General features: G+C 34.1%; 5 protein-coding genes and 4 pseudogenes across 9 annotated transcripts, besides 4 other annotated features; 3 read left to right on the forward strand and 6 right to left on the reverse strand.

Moving 5' to 3' along the window:
- Positions 1 to 1,064: 1,064 nt before the first annotated feature.
- TVAGG3_0028170 (cysteine S-palmitoyltransferase protein) lies at positions 1,065 to 1,931 on the reverse strand (the record flags this gene model as incomplete). Its single annotated transcript, XM_051220350.1, has 1 exon — positions 1,160 to 1,516. The coding sequence occupies one exon, from the start codon at positions 1,514 to 1,516 to the stop codon at positions 1,160 to 1,162; it is 357 nt and encodes a 118-aa protein (XP_051105336.1).
- A 292-nt stretch (positions 1,932 to 2,223) lies between these two features.
- On the reverse strand, positions 2,224 to 3,405 carry TVAGG3_0028180 (glucokinase family; the record flags this gene model as incomplete). Its single annotated transcript, XM_001582053.1, has 1 exon — positions 2,237 to 3,400. The coding sequence occupies one exon, from the start codon at positions 3,398 to 3,400 to the stop codon at positions 2,237 to 2,239; it is 1,164 nt and encodes a 387-aa protein (XP_001582103.1).
- Positions 3,406 to 3,830: 425 nt separating this feature from the next.
- TVAGG3_0028190 (uncharacterized protein) lies at positions 3,831 to 5,336 on the reverse strand (the record flags this gene model as incomplete). Its single annotated transcript, XM_001582052.1, has 1 exon — positions 4,256 to 5,317. The coding sequence occupies one exon, from the start codon at positions 5,315 to 5,317 to the stop codon at positions 4,256 to 4,258; it is 1,062 nt and encodes a 353-aa protein (XP_001582102.1).
- Positions 5,337 to 5,696: 360 nt separating this feature from the next.
- On the reverse strand, positions 5,697 to 6,424 carry TVAGG3_0028200 (uncharacterized protein; the record flags this gene model as incomplete). Its single annotated transcript, XM_001582051.1, has 1 exon — positions 5,759 to 6,418. One exon carries the CDS (start codon positions 6,416 to 6,418, stop codon positions 5,759 to 5,761), a length of 660 nt encoding a protein of 219 aa, XP_001582101.1.
- A 417-nt stretch (positions 6,425 to 6,841) lies between these two features.
- TVAGG3_0028210 (ribonuclease inhibitor domain-containing protein) lies at positions 6,842 to 7,696 on the reverse strand (the record flags this gene model as incomplete). The annotated part of the gene is made up of 1 exon (XM_001582050.1): positions 6,842 to 7,696. One exon carries the CDS (start codon positions 7,694 to 7,696, stop codon positions 6,842 to 6,844), a length of 855 nt encoding a protein of 284 aa, XP_001582100.1.
- Positions 7,697 to 8,624: 928 nt separating this feature from the next.
- Positions 8,625 to 8,654: a terminal%2Cinverted (terminal inverted repeat of MuDR-2_TvMULE3 transposon ID:TVAGG3_0028220).
- Positions 8,625 to 8,758: a mobile genetic element.
- A 4-nt stretch (positions 8,759 to 8,762) lies between these two features.
- Positions 8,763 to 8,862: a terminal%2Cinverted (terminal inverted repeat of Maverick-3 transposon ID:TVAGG3_0028230).
- Positions 8,763 to 18,268: part of a mobile genetic element that runs on past the window's edge.
- On the forward strand, positions 9,644 to 12,720 carry TVAGG3_0028240 (annotated as a pseudogene). The gene has a single exon. A coding segment is annotated over exon 1 (3,077 nt).
- On the forward strand, positions 13,094 to 14,054 carry TVAGG3_0028250 (annotated as a pseudogene). The gene has a single exon. A coding segment is annotated over exon 1 (961 nt).
- On the forward strand, positions 16,227 to 17,324 carry TVAGG3_0028260 (annotated as a pseudogene). The gene has a single exon. A coding segment is annotated over exon 1 (1,098 nt).
- Positions 17,967 to 18,235, reverse strand: TVAGG3_0028270 (annotated as a pseudogene). Its single transcript has one exon. A coding segment is annotated over exon 1 (269 nt).

An 18,268-nucleotide genomic window follows, 5' to 3' on the forward strand; every position in this document is an offset into this window, starting at 1 on the left:
TTTGTTATGACACTTTCTCCGGTTTATAGGACCTCTCTCATATTCTATCTTGTCATATCTACTCATAGTCATGTATGTCCTCTAACCTTCTCATAACGGTTTCCAAACCACTTTTATCGGATGTAAAGTAAAAGCATGGACAGTTATGTAAAACGTCTAAAGTTTCTAAAGAGTCTCTCAAAGTCCAGTCTACTTGGTATTGAAAATCCCATGTGTTATAGAACGGCGGGTCCACTATAAAGAAAACATTTTCCTTGTCTTTATATTTTTCATACAACTCTGTCCAATGACATCTCACAAACTCTATACCCTCAAATTATTTTCTATGTTCTCTTTGAAAACATTGTATAGTTAAGATATAAAACGTTTGACATAAGTGTTTCAATGTCATGAACTCTTATAGAACCACTATTATATAGTCTAGCAGATATACTATCCCAGTCTATATATTCTGCTTTTTTTCAAAACCTCTCTCACAATATTTTTGTTATCTAATGGTATACGTTCCATCTTACCTATAGGTATCTTTTCTTTTAACTCTTTCAATATATTTTGTTGTGTCTGGTATATGTTTGAGACGGTCCATATAGTTGTCGAAGTCATTGCATATAATCTTTGAGTCTGGGAATATTGTATGGCACAAATGGGAATATATGAGAACTTCCACCGAACAAATCTACAAATGTTAGACCATTCGGTAGTTTCTTAAGTTCTCTCAATATAATATCTTTACATCTACTCTTATTTCCAAAGAACGGTAACGGTGGTTTTGTAAAATTCATTTATATATAATAATAAAAATGTTTTTTCCTGAAAAGTGACAGAAAGGCTTCTCAAGTATACTTCCTTGGAACGCCCGTAACTTTTCCTGTAGCGACGATAGACCCTTACTTGTCCGGACAAAGTTGTACTATTTTGAGTGCTCTACCAAAAAAGTCAACGACGACGACTCTCAAAAATTTTTTATGGGCTAGAGGGCGCAACGCGCCCGGGAAGCCCCCAATACCCAAAAAACTTCATTTATACTAAACATCTTCAGGGCTAGAGGGCACGAAGTGCCTGGAGGCCCCACTACCTTTTTTTTTTTTTTTTTCATTTAATATAAATAAACAAAACAATAAACATAATATTATAATAAATTAAAAGTTCATCTATTAGCTTAGCAGCAATTGCATGTATCGTTCATTATGCATGAGTTATCTGCCTTGTATTGTTCCATTTCTTCAGGAGTAAATGGAACTTTATAAACTGGAACTTCCCAACGCATAAAACAGAATTCTCGAATATTTTGAATCATACCATGACTAAATGGACTGAGTCTTAATTTCCAGTTTGTAAGATACGTGATTTCTTTTCCTTTTAGTATTTCCCAAGTAGTTTTATTAGAAAGAATTAAAAATGTGTGTAATGGTAAGAGTAATACTGGCTGAATTAGTGAAATTATTGCTCCATAAAATGCAAAATTTGGTAGAAGTGAATAGCGAAGCCATTCGTCAAAAGGCTGATCGTCTTTCATGCAGTCTTTGAATATGATAATGTTAAATATATCAAATATGCCGAGAAATAATAAAAACAAGTAAAAGAAGAGATGATTTTCCATTCCAATGCAAACACCCAAAGAAGAACAATGATGATCTTTTCTCAATACGCATCTCTTACATGTTTTACAATGTGAAGCACGTAAAGGGCAATAATGATTGCATTCTTGACAAAACCATAGATTTTCATCGGATTCCATATGGAACATATCATCTCTTATTTCAATTCTTGATGTACCTGTTAAATAAATGGACGCAATGAGGATAATAAAAATGATTGTATATATAATGACAAAAAGAAACTTCCAATTATGTATATTGTTTGAAACTAAGGTATCCGGAGTAAATGATATGCAATACATTAATAAATGTGATACAATAATTAGGTGCCATCCTTTTATCTCCATTTAAAAAATATGATTTCGGCATTTGTGGATTGTAATTTGTTTTACTATCAGAAGAACGAGACGCATTTAACCTGCAAAATTATTCCATTTCATAAAAAAATAATTTTTCCAAAATATTATTTCCTAGAATTTCTTTCACCTGGGTTTATTTTAGCATACATTTACCTGGTATCAAAACTATCAAAGTTTTTTAGTCATTTGGGACAGATTGATTTTAAGATCGTATTTGATCAAGGAATATTTAATGAAGTATGTTGAAAACAAGCATTATGGTTAAGATTAAATATATTTTTATTCCATATGGGATTGTTTGGCATGGGCAACAGCAAAAACACGAGAAAGGAAGAGGCCACCGGAAAGAGCGAATGTAGAAGTAGATTGTTGGATGTAAACGTTCATCTTCTTGAACCAATCTGATCTTGGGTGGTTCAAAAATTCCTTCTTTAAGTCTTCGGCGATTCCTGGCATAAGTTCGCCTGCTCTGACCTGGTATTCACTAACAATGAAGACTCTCTGGCAGTGTATGGCCAGAACCATGCTCTGTGCAGCTCTCATGACAAATCTATAATGAACTTTGAAAGCTTGAAGGGCATCTGGGTCATTGCTGTTGATAGCTAGTTGTCTGATGGTTTCGTAATCTGGTTGGTGCTCGAATTTTTCGCCTTTTTCAATCTTCAAGAAGCTGTAAGCCAATTCAAGGCCTGAAATTGAGCAGAAATCTTCCCATTCTGGCTGGTGTGAGCCACCATGTAATTTCTGTGATGCGTGCTGGAAGAATCTGTATTCAAAGTCATAGTTTGGATCACTTGGATCGCATAAATATGCTTGTGCGTGGCCTGCTTCGGAAGAAACGACACAGTTGTGCTCGGATGAGTCAACTCTGCAGATGTATGATGTACCGAAGCCAGAACCAATTGATAAAACCAATGAAGAACCTTCTAATGAAATAGGAGCGCAAGTTGGAGTAACCCAGAGAGGAACAAATATGGATGGAAGTGATTGACGTAAGTTATGGGCTATAATACCATAAGAAGCGGCTTCTAAGTCGTTCATGAATTTTCTGCGATCAAGAGGGAAAAGATCGAATGGAAGTGTTGTAAAATGAATAACTCTTTCGCGAGCCTCGCATTTCCAGTTAGTAACTACGACATGATCTGGTGAAACTGGGCCTGCAAAAGACATGGTTGCGAATACAACTTGGCAACCGTGAGCAGCAAACGCATTTCTAAGACTGTCAAAGTTATTAGTTACATCATCGGCTTTAGATACACGGATTTTTTGCATATAAATAGTCTTTTTCTTCGGTTCTTTTGTTGGGCACAATGCGACTCTCATGTTTTTAGAATCAACCCAGATAGTAATGCAAAGGTTTTTCCTCTCTTCTTCGGTCCAGTCCTTCAGAGCGTCGACCTTTGTATCACAAAAGGATGCTGTTCGGGCACCCCCAAAATTCATTTAAAATTCAATAAAACCCGTCAAAAATTTTTGTGTGCAAATTGTAAAATGTAAAGTGAAATTTTGTCAAAAAAATATATTCGTAATAAGTTATAACATGATAGCATTTTCTTTTGTAAATTTTATTGTTACATAAAAGCAAAACATATTTCTTGTAAAAAATCAAAAAATCATGAGTGTTTCGAATAAATTTTACAATCTTGCTTATTTAAAGTCTAATGTGTGTAAATTCTATTCATACAAGTACGTCGGCATTCAGTGTAAGGATATCTGAAATGCCAGAATCACTTTTTTTCAATATCAAGTATTGCTAACGTTGATAGGGAAACTTATATTATCTAATTAATTTTTACTCAAGGGTTATAGTGGAGTAAATTAGAGAACGAAATCATTTTTGGGTATTTGATGGATGAAGTTAAAAATATATATTTTTATTTAATAAAACAATGATAAATGAAGTAGCAAGAAGAAATCTAATATTGACGTATCATTGGCATGGTTCAAATTCGATTTGATACTAGCAAACCAGCATTTCGAAGTTTCTTATTGGATTTTCTGACCATTTTAGGAATACATTGGTTTTGCATAATGAAAAAAAGCAATATAAGTGTATTAATGTTACTATTACCAATATTTGATCCATTTCATTAATACATAGGGTTATGGATAAACAGAAGCTTGCTGGCTCAAGAATTTCTTTATTTTCTAATTCAAAAAAGTTAAATTAGGCCTTATAACAACAACAAAAGCATAAATATTTTAAAAAATTAAGAATATTATATACTTATAATATTTAGCAAATGTAGAGTTTTAGTACCTTATAATATCATATATTCTAGCAATTCTAAATCACATTTAAACAAAATCGATATCAATTGGATTGAACTGCTCTCTTTGAATCCAAGCGTAGCCAAACGAAATTAAAATAACAATGAAACTTGTGAAGATGAATTTCTGTCTTCCGAGAACGATTGAAGCCACAGCAGAGCCTACCATTCTTGCGAATAGTAATCTGATGTAGAGAGTATCAAGATTGCGGCTGCAATTGATGAAAATGCCGAAAATACTGACGGCGTAGCAAGAAATAAGATATGAATTGACACGAGGAGTACGAATGGCTGCAATGAGAGGTAATGAGAGGATAATTGGGATGAGCGTTCCAATGTTCCATTCTGCAAGAACGAAAACATCGTAAACGTTGTGTAATTGGAAATCGAATCTTGGAACTCTTGGATAGACTAAGTAAACAGATGGGAGGAGAAGAACAGCTGCCCAAACTAAGTTGGCGAATGTTCTTCCGCCAGATTTGTTGATAAGAGAGGATTTCGAAATGGAAATGTTGGCGAATAAGAAAACGATGAGAATAATTGGTATAACTTCTGGAAATAAGAATATTGAGATGAGAGCGCAGACGCAGGAGCCAAGAAAGTTGTAATACCATCTTAATGAAAAAGTTCCTGAGAATTCTTCTTGGAGTTGAAGGCCAAAGTAAATTGTGAACAAAACACTAATAAATAAATAACAAGCGGAGATATTATTCTGAAGGAACTGGAGTAAGCCATCATCGAGTGCAAAAAGAACACCAAGCATAAAAGCAACATCCTGTTCGAAACCTGTTATGCAAGAGTATACGAAATAGACAAGGAGTGCTATCAAAACGTAGATTGGACCGCCTTTAAACATATCTGCCAAGTGTGAAAGATATGTATCATTGCGGGGGTATCTTCTTTCGAAGTTTGCTGACTTGAAATTGAAATATTGCGAGATCTGTGTGATGATTAAAATAAAACCAATATAAATTGAAATTTTTGGCAATGTAATTTCAACATAATCTTGATAATCACGAAGCCAGTCTACCTGAAAGCGCTCGGATCTATCATTCTTGCGCGGTGGGCGAATTCCGGGTCGTGGAGGCATTACTTAGATTTTATCGTCGGAAATTATCGTCTTCCGAAATCAATCACTTCCTCTATTTTTATTATGGATATAAAAAGATTGACAGTAAAAATCACTGATATCGATGATAATGGTATCACATCTTTGGATATAAGCGGCAATTTAACTTGTCTTATTGAACCAAAACCTTGATTATATCATTTTCGATATATGCGTTTTCTTTAATATATAAGAGTTTGCAATACGAAATTAGCTTAATTACTATAAATATGAATAGTGAATGAATGGTTATTAATTCATTGTCATTTTAATTGAAGAATAGATCAGAAATTAGATTACATCTCATTGTATTACACATAAGAATGTTAATACTTCATAATTTGAGTCAAGCAAGTAAAATGATTTTAAAAAGTAATATTTAGTAGCAGAAGCATTTTATGCGAACAAACATGAATGAGATTCTTATCTAAATCGATAAATTTTCTTACCATCAGACTCAATAGTCTCTGATCTCTTTAAGAATCTTAAAATTTCCCAAATTGTTCCCGGAAGAGGTCCAAACATGCTAATTCCGTATTTTCTAGTTAATTCATCTGTAAATTCAGTTACTCCTGAGTTATATAGGGTGTAATAATTTCTTGTTAAGAGATCTTCTTTCATAAGATATTTATACATGCTCTCAAGAGATTCATATTCATCGTGAGTGATTTCTCTATATTGAGGCTCGCTTGAAGATGTCTTGATTATGTTTGGTGATTTAATTGGTGTCTTTACCTTTTCAGAGATGATAACTGAAACAGAACCGTTATCTCTGATGCTGTATTGAGTAGTTTGTTGATCGCCAAATTGAATACCAAGGAAATTTCCAAATTTCTTAAGCTGTTCAACAGATTTAATTGTTTCATTAACAAGATTTCCGAATTCTGCAATACTATCGATTTTATCTTTAAGTGAATTAACATCTTCTTTAAGTGTTTCTATTTGTGATTTAATTGAATTTAGATTTTCTTTTGATTCTCCTGTTTTGAGTGATTGACCACCATTGTCTAAAATGTTATCCAAGATGGAAATACCGCTATCGATGTATTCAGCTTGTTCATATAAGGGAGGGAAAAAGTCCATTTTTAAACGTCTATTTTTTAAATTCAAGTTTTTTTTTATTTTCGAGTTGATAAAAGATTTTAGAGATTAAAGATGCTTTAGTGAACCACGAGGGTACTCTGATAAAACTAAAGAGTTATTCTATAGTTAAGTCAGGAATATCTTTGATACAATCCTCATTTTTAAAATACAAAGATTTGATATGAATCATTTCCATCGTACACTTACTTGGATGGATTGGAAATGATATGTATAAAAAGTTAATCACGAATAAAAATTGGGTACATGTTTAGAAAAAAAAATTGGTTTAATTGTTATACAACTTGGAACTTTATAGGAGTATAAGCAGCCAGGAGCAAGCTCTTTCGTTTAAATCAATTCCATCTAATCAAATATCGTTTAACAATATATTTAAATCCATTGCCCTGTAATATTTTATTGAAATTACATGTAAATGAACGGAAATAGTAATTCAGGTGAAATTGCAATTTTATGTCCAATTTTGCATGAATTAATTAGATCACAGTCATCTGAAAATGCAATCTGTGGAATTCCAGCATTGATAAAAGTATTTTGAATGGATGCAGGAACTGAAAAAGCTCCACATCTACTAAGGAGAGGACAACCTTTGAAAGCATCGGCTCCAATTGTTTTTAAGCTTGGAGATGAGAAAAAAATCAGGTTTAGATTTGGACAGTCTTTAAAAGATTGATATCCAATATCTTTGATTTTGTTTCCATTGAAGAATACTCGAATCAAACTTGGACTTCCCATGAATGCGCAGCTTCCAATCTCTTCCATATCCATGGGAACAATGAAATTCTTGATTCCACTATATGGAAGGAAAACTATAAGTTTGGATTTATTATAGTAAGTCAATGCACCATTCTCAAACAAGAATCTTCTGTCATCTGGATTCAATGTTATTGAGCGAAGATTAGGGCAATCATAGAAACAACCACCTTCGATGCTTTGTAGATTACCATCCATCTCCATTCTGATATCAGATAAGCTTGTGCATGATTGGAATGCAAAGTCATAAATTCTCTTTAAATCTGAAGGAATTGTGAATCCCGTCAAAGATGAGCATTTATAAAATGCAAATTTACCAATTGATTCAACATTTCCTCTGAGATTCAGTGTAGTAAGTTTATCGCATAAACGGCACATTTCTTGTGGAATTGTGCAACTAATTGTGATTTCTGTGACTTTACTACTAAAGAAAGCCTGAAGGCCAACAGTTGCAATTGAATTTGCTAGATTTGCTGTTGTTAAGCCACTATTTGCGAATGCATGCATTCCGATTGTTTGTAAATTTTGGAGTGCAGACAATCCGATATCTTGAAATGATGTGCAATATTGGAAAGCAGAATCTCCAATACTTTGTATTGAATTAGGAAGAGTAATGGTTTTCAGTTTAGGATTATTATAGAAACAAAACTCTGGAATCCTTGTGATCTGGTTTCCTTGGAATGTAGAAAGTTCCTGTCAATAGCGATGATACATAAAATATGGTAAAATTATTATCACCGATATAAATAATCTTTTTATCTGTTTTGAATTTGGTGTTTCGAGAATCAATTCTAAACTCGGCAATGGGACATCCTTGGAAAGCCGAAGGATCAATTTCAGTGCAGTATTGTGGAATAAATATGTTAATTTTGCATCAGCAAACACATCATCATTAATTTTCTTTAGCTTGGAATTTTCTGAGATCGCGATTCTACTTAATCCACTGTTGCCAAAAACTCTAAAATGAGTGTCATCATAGCCTGCAATTTCTGTTACTGAATCTGGTAAAACTATCTCTGTTAATGATGTTGTTTCACGAAAACATCCAAAAGATATATAATTAATATTTGGGGGCATTTCGATAAGAGATAATTGCGAACAGAATGAAAATAATGAGCTATTTAATGATAAAAGCTCTGTGCATGCACTCATGTCAACATGTGTTAGTCTTGATCGACAAAAGCACCATGAACAGATCGATTTAATCTTACTTCCTGTTTCGAATATAATTTCAGTGAGAGTGTCTCTGGAATAAAAGAATGGACTTTCTGCATCTGTAGTGCCTCCTTTGATTGAGACACACCTAGCAATAATTGTGTAAGACCCTTGAATTTGTCCTTTAATGCTATCAAGAACATTATCATCTGCATAATGAACGCCAAAATCATCTGCATAGCATAAATAACAAAAGAAAAAGCTAATGACTTATTTACACGAGTATATAAGAATTTCCGAAAAAGTGACACCCAAAAAGTGACACTTTCAATAGGGAGTAATACTTAAAAAGTGACAATTTAAAATTCACAATAAATAAAAATAATAAATTTTTTAGTCTATTAAATTATTCTTAAAAAAAAAAAAAAAAAAAAAAAAAAAAAAAAAAGGTAGCGGGGCTTCCAGGCACTTCGTGCCTTCTAGCCCTGAGGATGAATGAGTATAATGAAGTTTTTTTTTCTTGGGGTGACCTTCCAGGCACTTCGTGCCTTCTAGCCCACATAAATGAAGTTTTTATTCGGAGGTCTTCCAGGAGCTTTTCACAAATTATATATGTTTTCATGTTTTGTCAAGACTTCTTCGTAAATGTTTTGTCAAGACTTCTTCGTAAATGTTTTGTCAAGACTTCTTCGTAAATGTTTTGTCAAGACTTCTTCGTAAATGTTTTGTCAAGACTTCTTCGTAAATGTTTTGTCAAGACTTCTTCGTAAAATCAGACAAAAATAATGTTTAGGGTAGAAGGTTAGATATAACCTCTTTTCTAACCTCTTTTCTACCCTCTTGAATTTGTCAAGATTTCTTCGTAAATGTTTTGTCAAGACTTCTTCGTAAATGTTTTGTCAAGACTTCTTCATCGTAAATGTTTTGTCATGATTTCATCGTAATGAGCGTAAATGACCCAAAAATATAATTTAGGTGAAGAGGTGAGATGTCACCCGTTTTCTCACCTGTTTTCTCACCTCTTGAATTTTCATGATTTCTTCGTAAATGCTTTGTCGAAACTTCTTCATCGTAAATGTTTTTAACTTCACTTAAAATGCCACGTAAGCTACGTAAGAATATACGTAAGAGGAAGAGAGCATTGAAACATCCAATAGTAAAACTGACACCACAACAACAGTTGCAACAACAAATGCTGAATGACCCCACTATGTTGCAACAAATGTCAAGCAATCCTATGCTTTTAAACCGAGTTTTTGGTGCACAGAGTGGAGGTTTAAGAGCGGCACTTTTAGCGAAATGGCAGGCTATGGTGGAGCTGCAGACGGAACAGCCTATAACCCTCAAAGTCAAATGAATTTGAGTTCACTCAAAAATCAAATATCAGATGTCAAAAAGTCAAACATAGACATACAGAAGCAAATAAGTGAAAACGAAAAGAAACTAGAATATGACAGACACACAAAGAAACTCAATGAGTTAAACGTAGAGAAAAAGAAGAAAGAAGAACAACTGAAAGAACTAAGTACAGAGGAATATGCGAAAAAAGTGTCAGAAAAAGCAGCAGAAGTAGCAAAAATGGAACAAGATGTCATAAATTTGAAAAACCATACTACTCAATATAAAGTACTGAAAGATGAAGAGATAAAACAAAAAGCCCTGAAGACATATATGGATAGCGATGAGTATAAAAAAGAAGTTGAAGCAAATGTAAAGGCAGAAAAACTTTTACAGTTGCAAAACCAAACCGTACAGTATGAAAACTTAGCACAAGAAAGTAAAAATAACGACGCAGCCATGCAAAAGGCAATGAAAAGCTCAGAATATATAAAAGCTAACAATGACTGGTTAGATGCCCAAGCCAACGCTAAAGCAGCCCAGCTTATAGGGTCAATAAGGACAAAAATACAAGCGGATGAAGACAGTTCAAATGAAGCTTTAACAAATGCTGACTTTAAGAACGCCTTCGAAGCTCTTCATAGTAAGGTGAAACAAGTGAACGACTTCTCATCTGGAAAGAAACTGAAGTCTGAAGGTTTCGACAAAGAGTTAAAAGAAGTAGCACAAAATATGACGAAAATAACAGATGCAGCAACGAGACAGGCAGTTCAAAGTGCCTATGACGCCGTTAGAGCAACTGTTGTGGAAAGTCAAGAAAAAGAGTTACAACAGACCAAAACAGACCTAGTAAATGCTTTCTTAAGAACGAAAAGTCAGGTAGGACATTATGCTGCAGATGGAACATATGTGCCAGCTGGTGGAACTTATATACCAGCTGGTGGAACTTATATACTAGCTAGTGGAACTTATATACCACCAAACCCTCCAAGAGAAGCACCTGCACCAGGACTACCTAAAACATTTACATCGTCACATGGACACAGACACAGGCATGCACCAAAACCAACACAACAACCAACAGTTCAAAATCCAGCACAACAACCAACAGTTCAAAACACTGCACCACAACCAACAGTTCAAAACACTGCACCACAACCAACAGTTCAAAACACTGCACCACAACCACAAACAGAGCAAGGACATAAAAGAAGTAGAGAACAAGGAAACCAAGAATTCTTAAAAATGCTAAAGGAAAAATATGGTTACCCAGATACTATTGACTTTAGTGACAGATATAAAGAAGCTATTAGAAAGTTCAAGGAAGAAAATACTGACCCGAACCTATTTAGCTTTATGGCTCAGCATAAAATCGGATATAATTTCAAACCTGGAAAATACAAGCTCGCTAAGGGATATGATTTAATAGCATATCGTCCAAATGACATGACTGAATTTACTCCGAGATATTTTATGTCAGAGATAAATGATGATTCAACTATCTTCATGAAACGCGTAAAAAATAGAGACGGAACGAAAGAAGAAAGGCTTATGAATGCAGATGACTTAAATAGGGAACTTGTTAAAAACGGTCTCGGAATATATGAAATGCCAGCAGATGAGGTACAAGAAACTCCACAGGAAGAACTAGTTCAGATACAACCAGACATGGAAGAAATAGTTCAGCAACAACAGCTAGAAGAGCCTGAAGGAAACGAACAAGTCCCTCCTTTGGAAACTAACCTCACAGAACTAGATGAAGATTTGGAACAGCCGAAAAATCTTGACCCTCAACAAGAGTATGCGGAGAATATGGAATATTTCCAAGAGTCTAAAAAAAATTCGGCTGACATAGTAGAAGAATATCGAAAAATGTTTGCCGACATACAAAAGACTCCAACACCAGATGAAAATATTCAGCATAGAATGGAAGTACTGAAAGAAAATGTACACAAATACAACAACCCTTTTTACTTACGAGCATTTAACGTTCAATCTTCGGATGAACTCGGTGAAAATAAAAGGTTAAATTTCAAGAAAACATATAGAAATGAAACATTGTTTAAAGTTCATTCAGAACCTAACCAAGATGGAAACAAACCTACTTTTGTTTCTGCAGACGATGGAACTACAATGAGATGGGGTCATAAAGCTAATCCAGATAGGTGGTTCATAAACTTACAACCTCAATTCCAAGAAGTTGTAGACGCAATGGAAGTCAATGGTGAACCAGATATAGCTGGTATTTTAAGCGCGGCTTTAATGCCATTGAAAGATATGAAACATGCAGATATTTTGGACCAGTATGAAATGAACATGGCTGATGGAAATATAACACCTGACGTTCTAGAACATTTATCTCAAAGAACTACACAGAACCATAGAGATGGTATATTTGGTGAAGAGTTTAGAAAGAAAGTTAGGGAGAGCGAAGGAAGAGAACCTATTGTACATGACCTTGCAAACGAAAGTTTACAAAATGTCATAAAAACTTACTTTGCAGACAATGAACTGAGAAGGGATGAATATTTAAGAAAACTCAATTGGACAGTACCAAATGAAATGTTAGTATTGAAAAACATGTTCCTTGACAAAATAAAACCAACTACAGAAATAAACGACGCAAGACTGAAAGATTGGGTAAAAGCTTTCCCATTCACAAAAGATATAGTTGGTAACATGGAAAGAAAATCAGAATGGCTACAAAAACATATATTTGGAAACGAGCATATTCCATATGGACAGGCACTGTTTGAAGAGCTTGAACCAGAAACTCAGGACAGAGTCATGCAAACAATACGCGAAGACTCAAATACAGACTATGACAAACTCTTTCTAGGATATAGGTTACCTGAGATGGGCGACCAGAGCCAAAAGGCAAAAAGGACATGGAAAATTTGCAAAATTTCAACATACTAGATGAACATAATGCAAAGATGCAACAACTTCAAGCAGAGGGCAATGAAGGAAAAAGAAGAGTTAAACTCAGTCAGGAAGAAAGTAAAGCTTGGTCCACGTGGTTCTATTATGACATATAAATCCAACTATTCTATATTTTACTCATATGAAATGTACGCCGCTCAGAATATAACGCCAAACAGTTTTGGATGCTATGAATGGAAATGTTTCCGAATGGTATAACGAATGCGACAATGCCATTAGAAGGTCAGAAATAGTTCCTGGAACTTACGAATATACAACTGCTGTTTCTTATGGAAACGTAGGTGAGTTTGGAGAAGGTTCTTCAACAACAGTAGATATTGCTTGCGACAGGTTTCATATTATTTCTATTGACAACTCTTTCTTATACGTGGAACAAGACATTGAAATAAAACCTTCTGCCAAGTGTCTGACAAGAAAGGTTGCAATGGAATTTTCTATGTCGGATACCAATATGCTCCAGAAGTTTTCATGGGATATAAGATATATTCTAACTCTGACTTAGTTCAAACAGTAACATGGGCAAACTATGAATGGTTCGCTTTGAGAAACTCAGTACAACCACAAGCTAGAGAACAAACAGACCAGTATGCAACTATTGAGAAAATAAGAAGACTTGACCCTAACGTTCCAGGAGTTTATGTTAACCTTTCTGGACAAACTGCAGCAGCAGTAACCAAAGTAAAATTGAAACTTAGAGTTCCTTTGTCATCTTTCCTCATCTTCAGGTTTTTAAGATACTTGCCAAACTGGGCAGGAAAAATTTCTATCGAACTTACTCCAAGCAAAAATAACTTAGTCATTGCACCAACACAAGACCCATTCACTCTTACAGAAGTAGTGGGAACAAATAAAATGTCATTCGCCGACTTTTGCAAAAACAAAGTTGACTTAGACTTTGGTTTCTCAAACCTCAACACTGAAGTAAACTATTATTTCAATGCTGCTGGAGATGCTTGGGACCCAGTTAAGTTCACATGCGAACAGTTGAATGCAAGAGAATAGAAAGCAGACTTGCAGTCTATATGTTGGACCCAGATATTTCAAATGCTTTAGCTGCCAAATATATTGCAGTTCCACTTATGTTCCCTATACACCAAATATCTGTCAAAGACTTTGCAGGTGAAGTTGGAAACCAAAGTGCTGACCCAGGTGCAAGAACAGATATTGCCTTAACAACTGCAATGAAACATGCAGATACTATGTTTGTACTGTTCAGACGAACTATAAATGACTATTCTTGTTTCTACAACCCTGGTATTAAATATCATATAAACATAGATGGCAAATATTATCCAAGAGAAGAATATTCTACAGTTGAGGATATGAGGTCATACAACTTGACATTAGATGCTATGAACTTTAACAACAACTTCACAACAACCATTAACCCTGAAATGCAAAGTTCTATTATGCATATGTGAAAGTATGGACCCATACAGGAGCTCAAAAAACTCAATATACAAATGGAGACCGTTCAAACTTTTGGCTTGGCATTCCATTTGCTGACTCAGAAGACTTTATGGGTGGTATTTCAACTGTTGGTACTGTACAAATACAATATACTGGTGACAGAGACGGTCCAGATGAACTGAGAGCAAAGAAGTTTACAAAACCAATAGCACTTTTCACGGAAGATGCTCTTTTGAAGATTCGTTCGATGAAACCTGCTGGGGCTCCTCAGATTGGCATAACGACAGCTTCCATCGAGCAGATTTTGGCAGCAGGTCAGTAAGTTGTTCTTGAACTGACTTCTCTCCGTCAAATATTGACAGTACGCCAGTTTTGACATAAAATTGTAAGATAAACTTACCTTTAGAAATATCTGTAAGTTTTGTTGTTATATTTTTGTCAACGTCAAGAACTTTCACCATTTCAGTTATACCAACTTTCTTTGCTTTATGAAAATATTTTGGTTCAGCAAATATTGCTATTCTATAACATTTTCCATTGTTTGTGTAAAGAACTATTCTGTCAATGTATTTGTATTGTTTGTGTGTGTAAACTTTGTTCTGCTTCAATTCGAAGAGATACTCGAATACGTCCATCTTTTTATTCTAAGTAAAATGTCATTTCCGAAAAATAGAAGCGTGAGTGTTTCAAAAGGTTTAATGGCGGTGGCAGATGTGAAGTTAAATTCACCAACTCAAACAAACAGTCAAAGTGTTGTTGTCAATGTCAAAGAAAAGAGATGTTGAAGTGGGGAAACCATACGAAGACGAAGATGGTATAACAAAGTTCCTGTAAAAGAACAACCAACATATCCTGAAGTTAGCAGAGACTTAAGTTCTGTTGCAGATATTCGAAACGACTACCAACAACTGAAAGACAAACTTAAAACTCAGGAGAAGATTTGTCAAGCTTTAGGTATAATGTTAAACTTGGTCGAACACAACCCTGTAAAAGTGAACTCATATGTCATTGCACCTCGTGAAGTTTTGAAAGAACTATTGAAACTTTTGACAGAGGCAGACGATATAAACATCAAAGAAATAGAACCCGACATTGCTTGCTGTGGTGTTTCATATAATGTCATTGACAAGATATACGTTATGAAAGGAGGTGAAACGTTGAACTTAAAATATAGTTTCCCAGACGTCATAAAAATATTTGACGACCACAACATTTCATTAAAATTTATTTGCTAAGTAAATGGCAGAAGATATAATGGTTTATACTATTACGACTAAAAACCCTGAGTCATATAATTCTATAACAACAAACTTACAAAGTCCTCAAGGACGATATTGTAAACTAACCTTAAACACAATGACGACTAAAGCTTGTTTTGCTCTTTTGACACCAGAAGATTTTATTGTTGTGAATGGTAAAAAATACTCCTTTGAAGATACTTACTCAGATATACCACCAACAGGTTTTGTTGACTTATTTAATACTTTAAGGACGGATGTAACATGTGCTGCAACTAGAGCAGGTTTCATTATGTTTGGATGTCCGACTGAGTTTAGTATAAACGATATGAGCTATAATACAAACTTATATCTGGTTTTTACTACCAACAGTTTCCTATAACAGGAAAAGGTGTCATACAAGGTTTGTCTATTCCATTGACATTAAGCACACCAATCTTATTATATTGTTTCAAACTTAGGTTCAAAGTGTTATTCGAATGTCGACAGAAACTATTATGACCAAAAAGATACTTATGCGTATAAACAATACTTTCTCTGCTGGTTTGCCTATTGTTCATTCGAATGCAGAATTTCAGCTTTAGTGAACTCAAACACTTTGCAAATAACTTAACCTTAGTTGACGCAAACTTTGTTCCTGTAAAACTTTTATGTCCTATGTATTTGTCAATGACGGCAGAAAGTTTCGAATTGGAAGATGCAACTGGTGAAAGTATTGTATTACAAGAACAACTTCAACAACAAATAGCTCAAGAACAACAAATGGAACAACAAAGTCAAGAATAAAAAAAATATTTTTTTTTATTTTTATAAAAATGTACAGAATAGATGTTTCAGATTTTTATGACTTCCAAGCATTCAGAAATATGTGTCCATTTCGAGACTATAACAAAGCAGTCGAGAATTTGAAACGTTTAGTCATTTATGTTGACTCTGCCCCAGAATGTTATGTCATGAAAGAATGGGATGTTGTCTTTAACAAACCAAGAGCAACAATAGTTCAGAACAAGAATGTAGACAGAAACTTAAGAAAATAAAAGTCGTACAAGTTGGAATGAAGATGTTAGATGCTTGGGATATCTTATTGTCAAAGTTAGAAGATTTTTCAGTTCGTGGTATAAAGTTCTATACACCTTCTCCAAACTTCTATTCTATCTTCACTGGATATAAATACGAACAAGTAGAATGGAAAGAAAATGTTATAGAAGCTTGGTTAGACCATGTCAAAGAAATTATATGCAATGGAAACGAAAGAGTCTATGAGTATATCTTATGTTGGTTTGCAAACATCTTACAACATCCAAGTGCTAAAAATGAAACTGCTCTCATCATAATTGGAAAACAAGGAACTGGTAAGAACACTTTCTTTACAGATATCTTATGCAAACTGTTAGAGGGCTATTCGAATCCGAATATGACAAACTTAGAAAACATCTGCGGTAAATTTAACTCTTCAATAGAGAATATGAAACTTATAGTATGTAACGAACTTCAAAGTATAGATACAACAAAGGTTTTAAACTCAGATGCTTTGAAGAGTCTTATAACAGACAAAGTTGGAGTTGTTGAAAGAAAAATATAAAGACCAAAGAGTTTGTGAAAATGTTGCAAATTTCATCATGGTTTCAAACAATGTTGTTCCGATGAAGTTAGAAAGTTCTGACAGAAGATATGTAGTTGTCAGAACGTCAGATTCTCATATGCAAGATACAGAATATTTTGACGACTTAGCAGAAACTTTGACATCTGACTTTTACAACCACTTGTTCTCATATTTCATGACATTAGATATTTCAAAGTTCAATCCAAGACAAATTCCACATACCGAAGAAAGACAAACATTGTTAGAAGCAAACAAGAGTGTATATGAACTGTTTATAGATGAGACTAACTTTGAGTGTTTAGATGAAAGGTCTTTATATGATGAATATAAACAATATTGTCAAGAATATGGTTATATGGCAGCGTCTAAACGAACATTCTTGGCAAATGTCAAAAATCTTTTAGACATACAGAACGGCGTATATACAAAGAAAAATTTTTCTGAGTAAATTTAAAAAAAAATTTTTTTTATCCGATAGAAAAGATGGCAAAATTCATCTCAGTAAATAAGTACATGACAGAAGTCAAAGATAAGTAGCCATTCGCATATTTGAATGTTTACTTCTACATTTTGAAAAGTCTACATTTGACAAAGTTTGGAACATCGAACCAGTTAAGTTTGCTATTGTTAGAAAAATGGTGCAAATTTGAAGACTTAGACATAGAAGGTTTGTTAGCAGTCAAAGAAAATTTTGACAGAAGTTCTCAAAACTCGAAAAGGCAAAGCATACAAACTTGTTATACCTTATGAACCAAAGAAAGCAGACGACTATGAATATTATGAGTCTAAGATAGTTGAAGTTCAAGGTAAATTGGGTAAAAAGATTTTAGAGTCTAAGCCAGTGTTTGCCCTAAAGAGGAAGAGAACATTGACATTGACCCAGAAATGTTCTAAAAATAAAATTTTATTTTTACATGTCATTTCTCTTCTCTGGAACTGGTTCAGGTTCTTTCTTCTCTTCTACTTTCTTTTCTTTCTTTCTCTCTTCTTCTTCTTTTCTGGTGGAGTTATGTCAAATTTCTCAGAACCATATTTATGTAAAAGTTCTTTGTCCTTTAATAGCTCTTCTATTCTGTTTTCTATTTCATCTTCAAGAACAGCGCATGTGCCTTCTTTGCATTCTAAGAACTTTTGTTGGACTTCATCTTTCCAATCGGCGTCATCTCTGTCAACAAGTCTGTCATTGACAAATTTTAAGACTGCTCTTTGTAATGTTTTATGGTTCTTGTCATATTCCCAGAAACAGAACTTTAGAACAAATTCACCTTTCTTGTTTACACTATGTAAGATTTTATGGTCGACAGATGTTTTGCTGTCGAAAAGCTTGTCTCGAATATAGATAGCGAAATCGCTAGACATTTTCTAAAAGATAAAAATTTTAATTTTTCTAAA

Source organism: Trichomonas vaginalis, chromosome IV, assembly GCF_026262505.1.
Source record: "Trichomonas vaginalis G3 chromosome IV, whole genome shotgun sequence".
Lineage (NCBI taxonomy): Eukaryota > Parabasalia > Trichomonadida > Trichomonadidae > Trichomonas > Trichomonas vaginalis.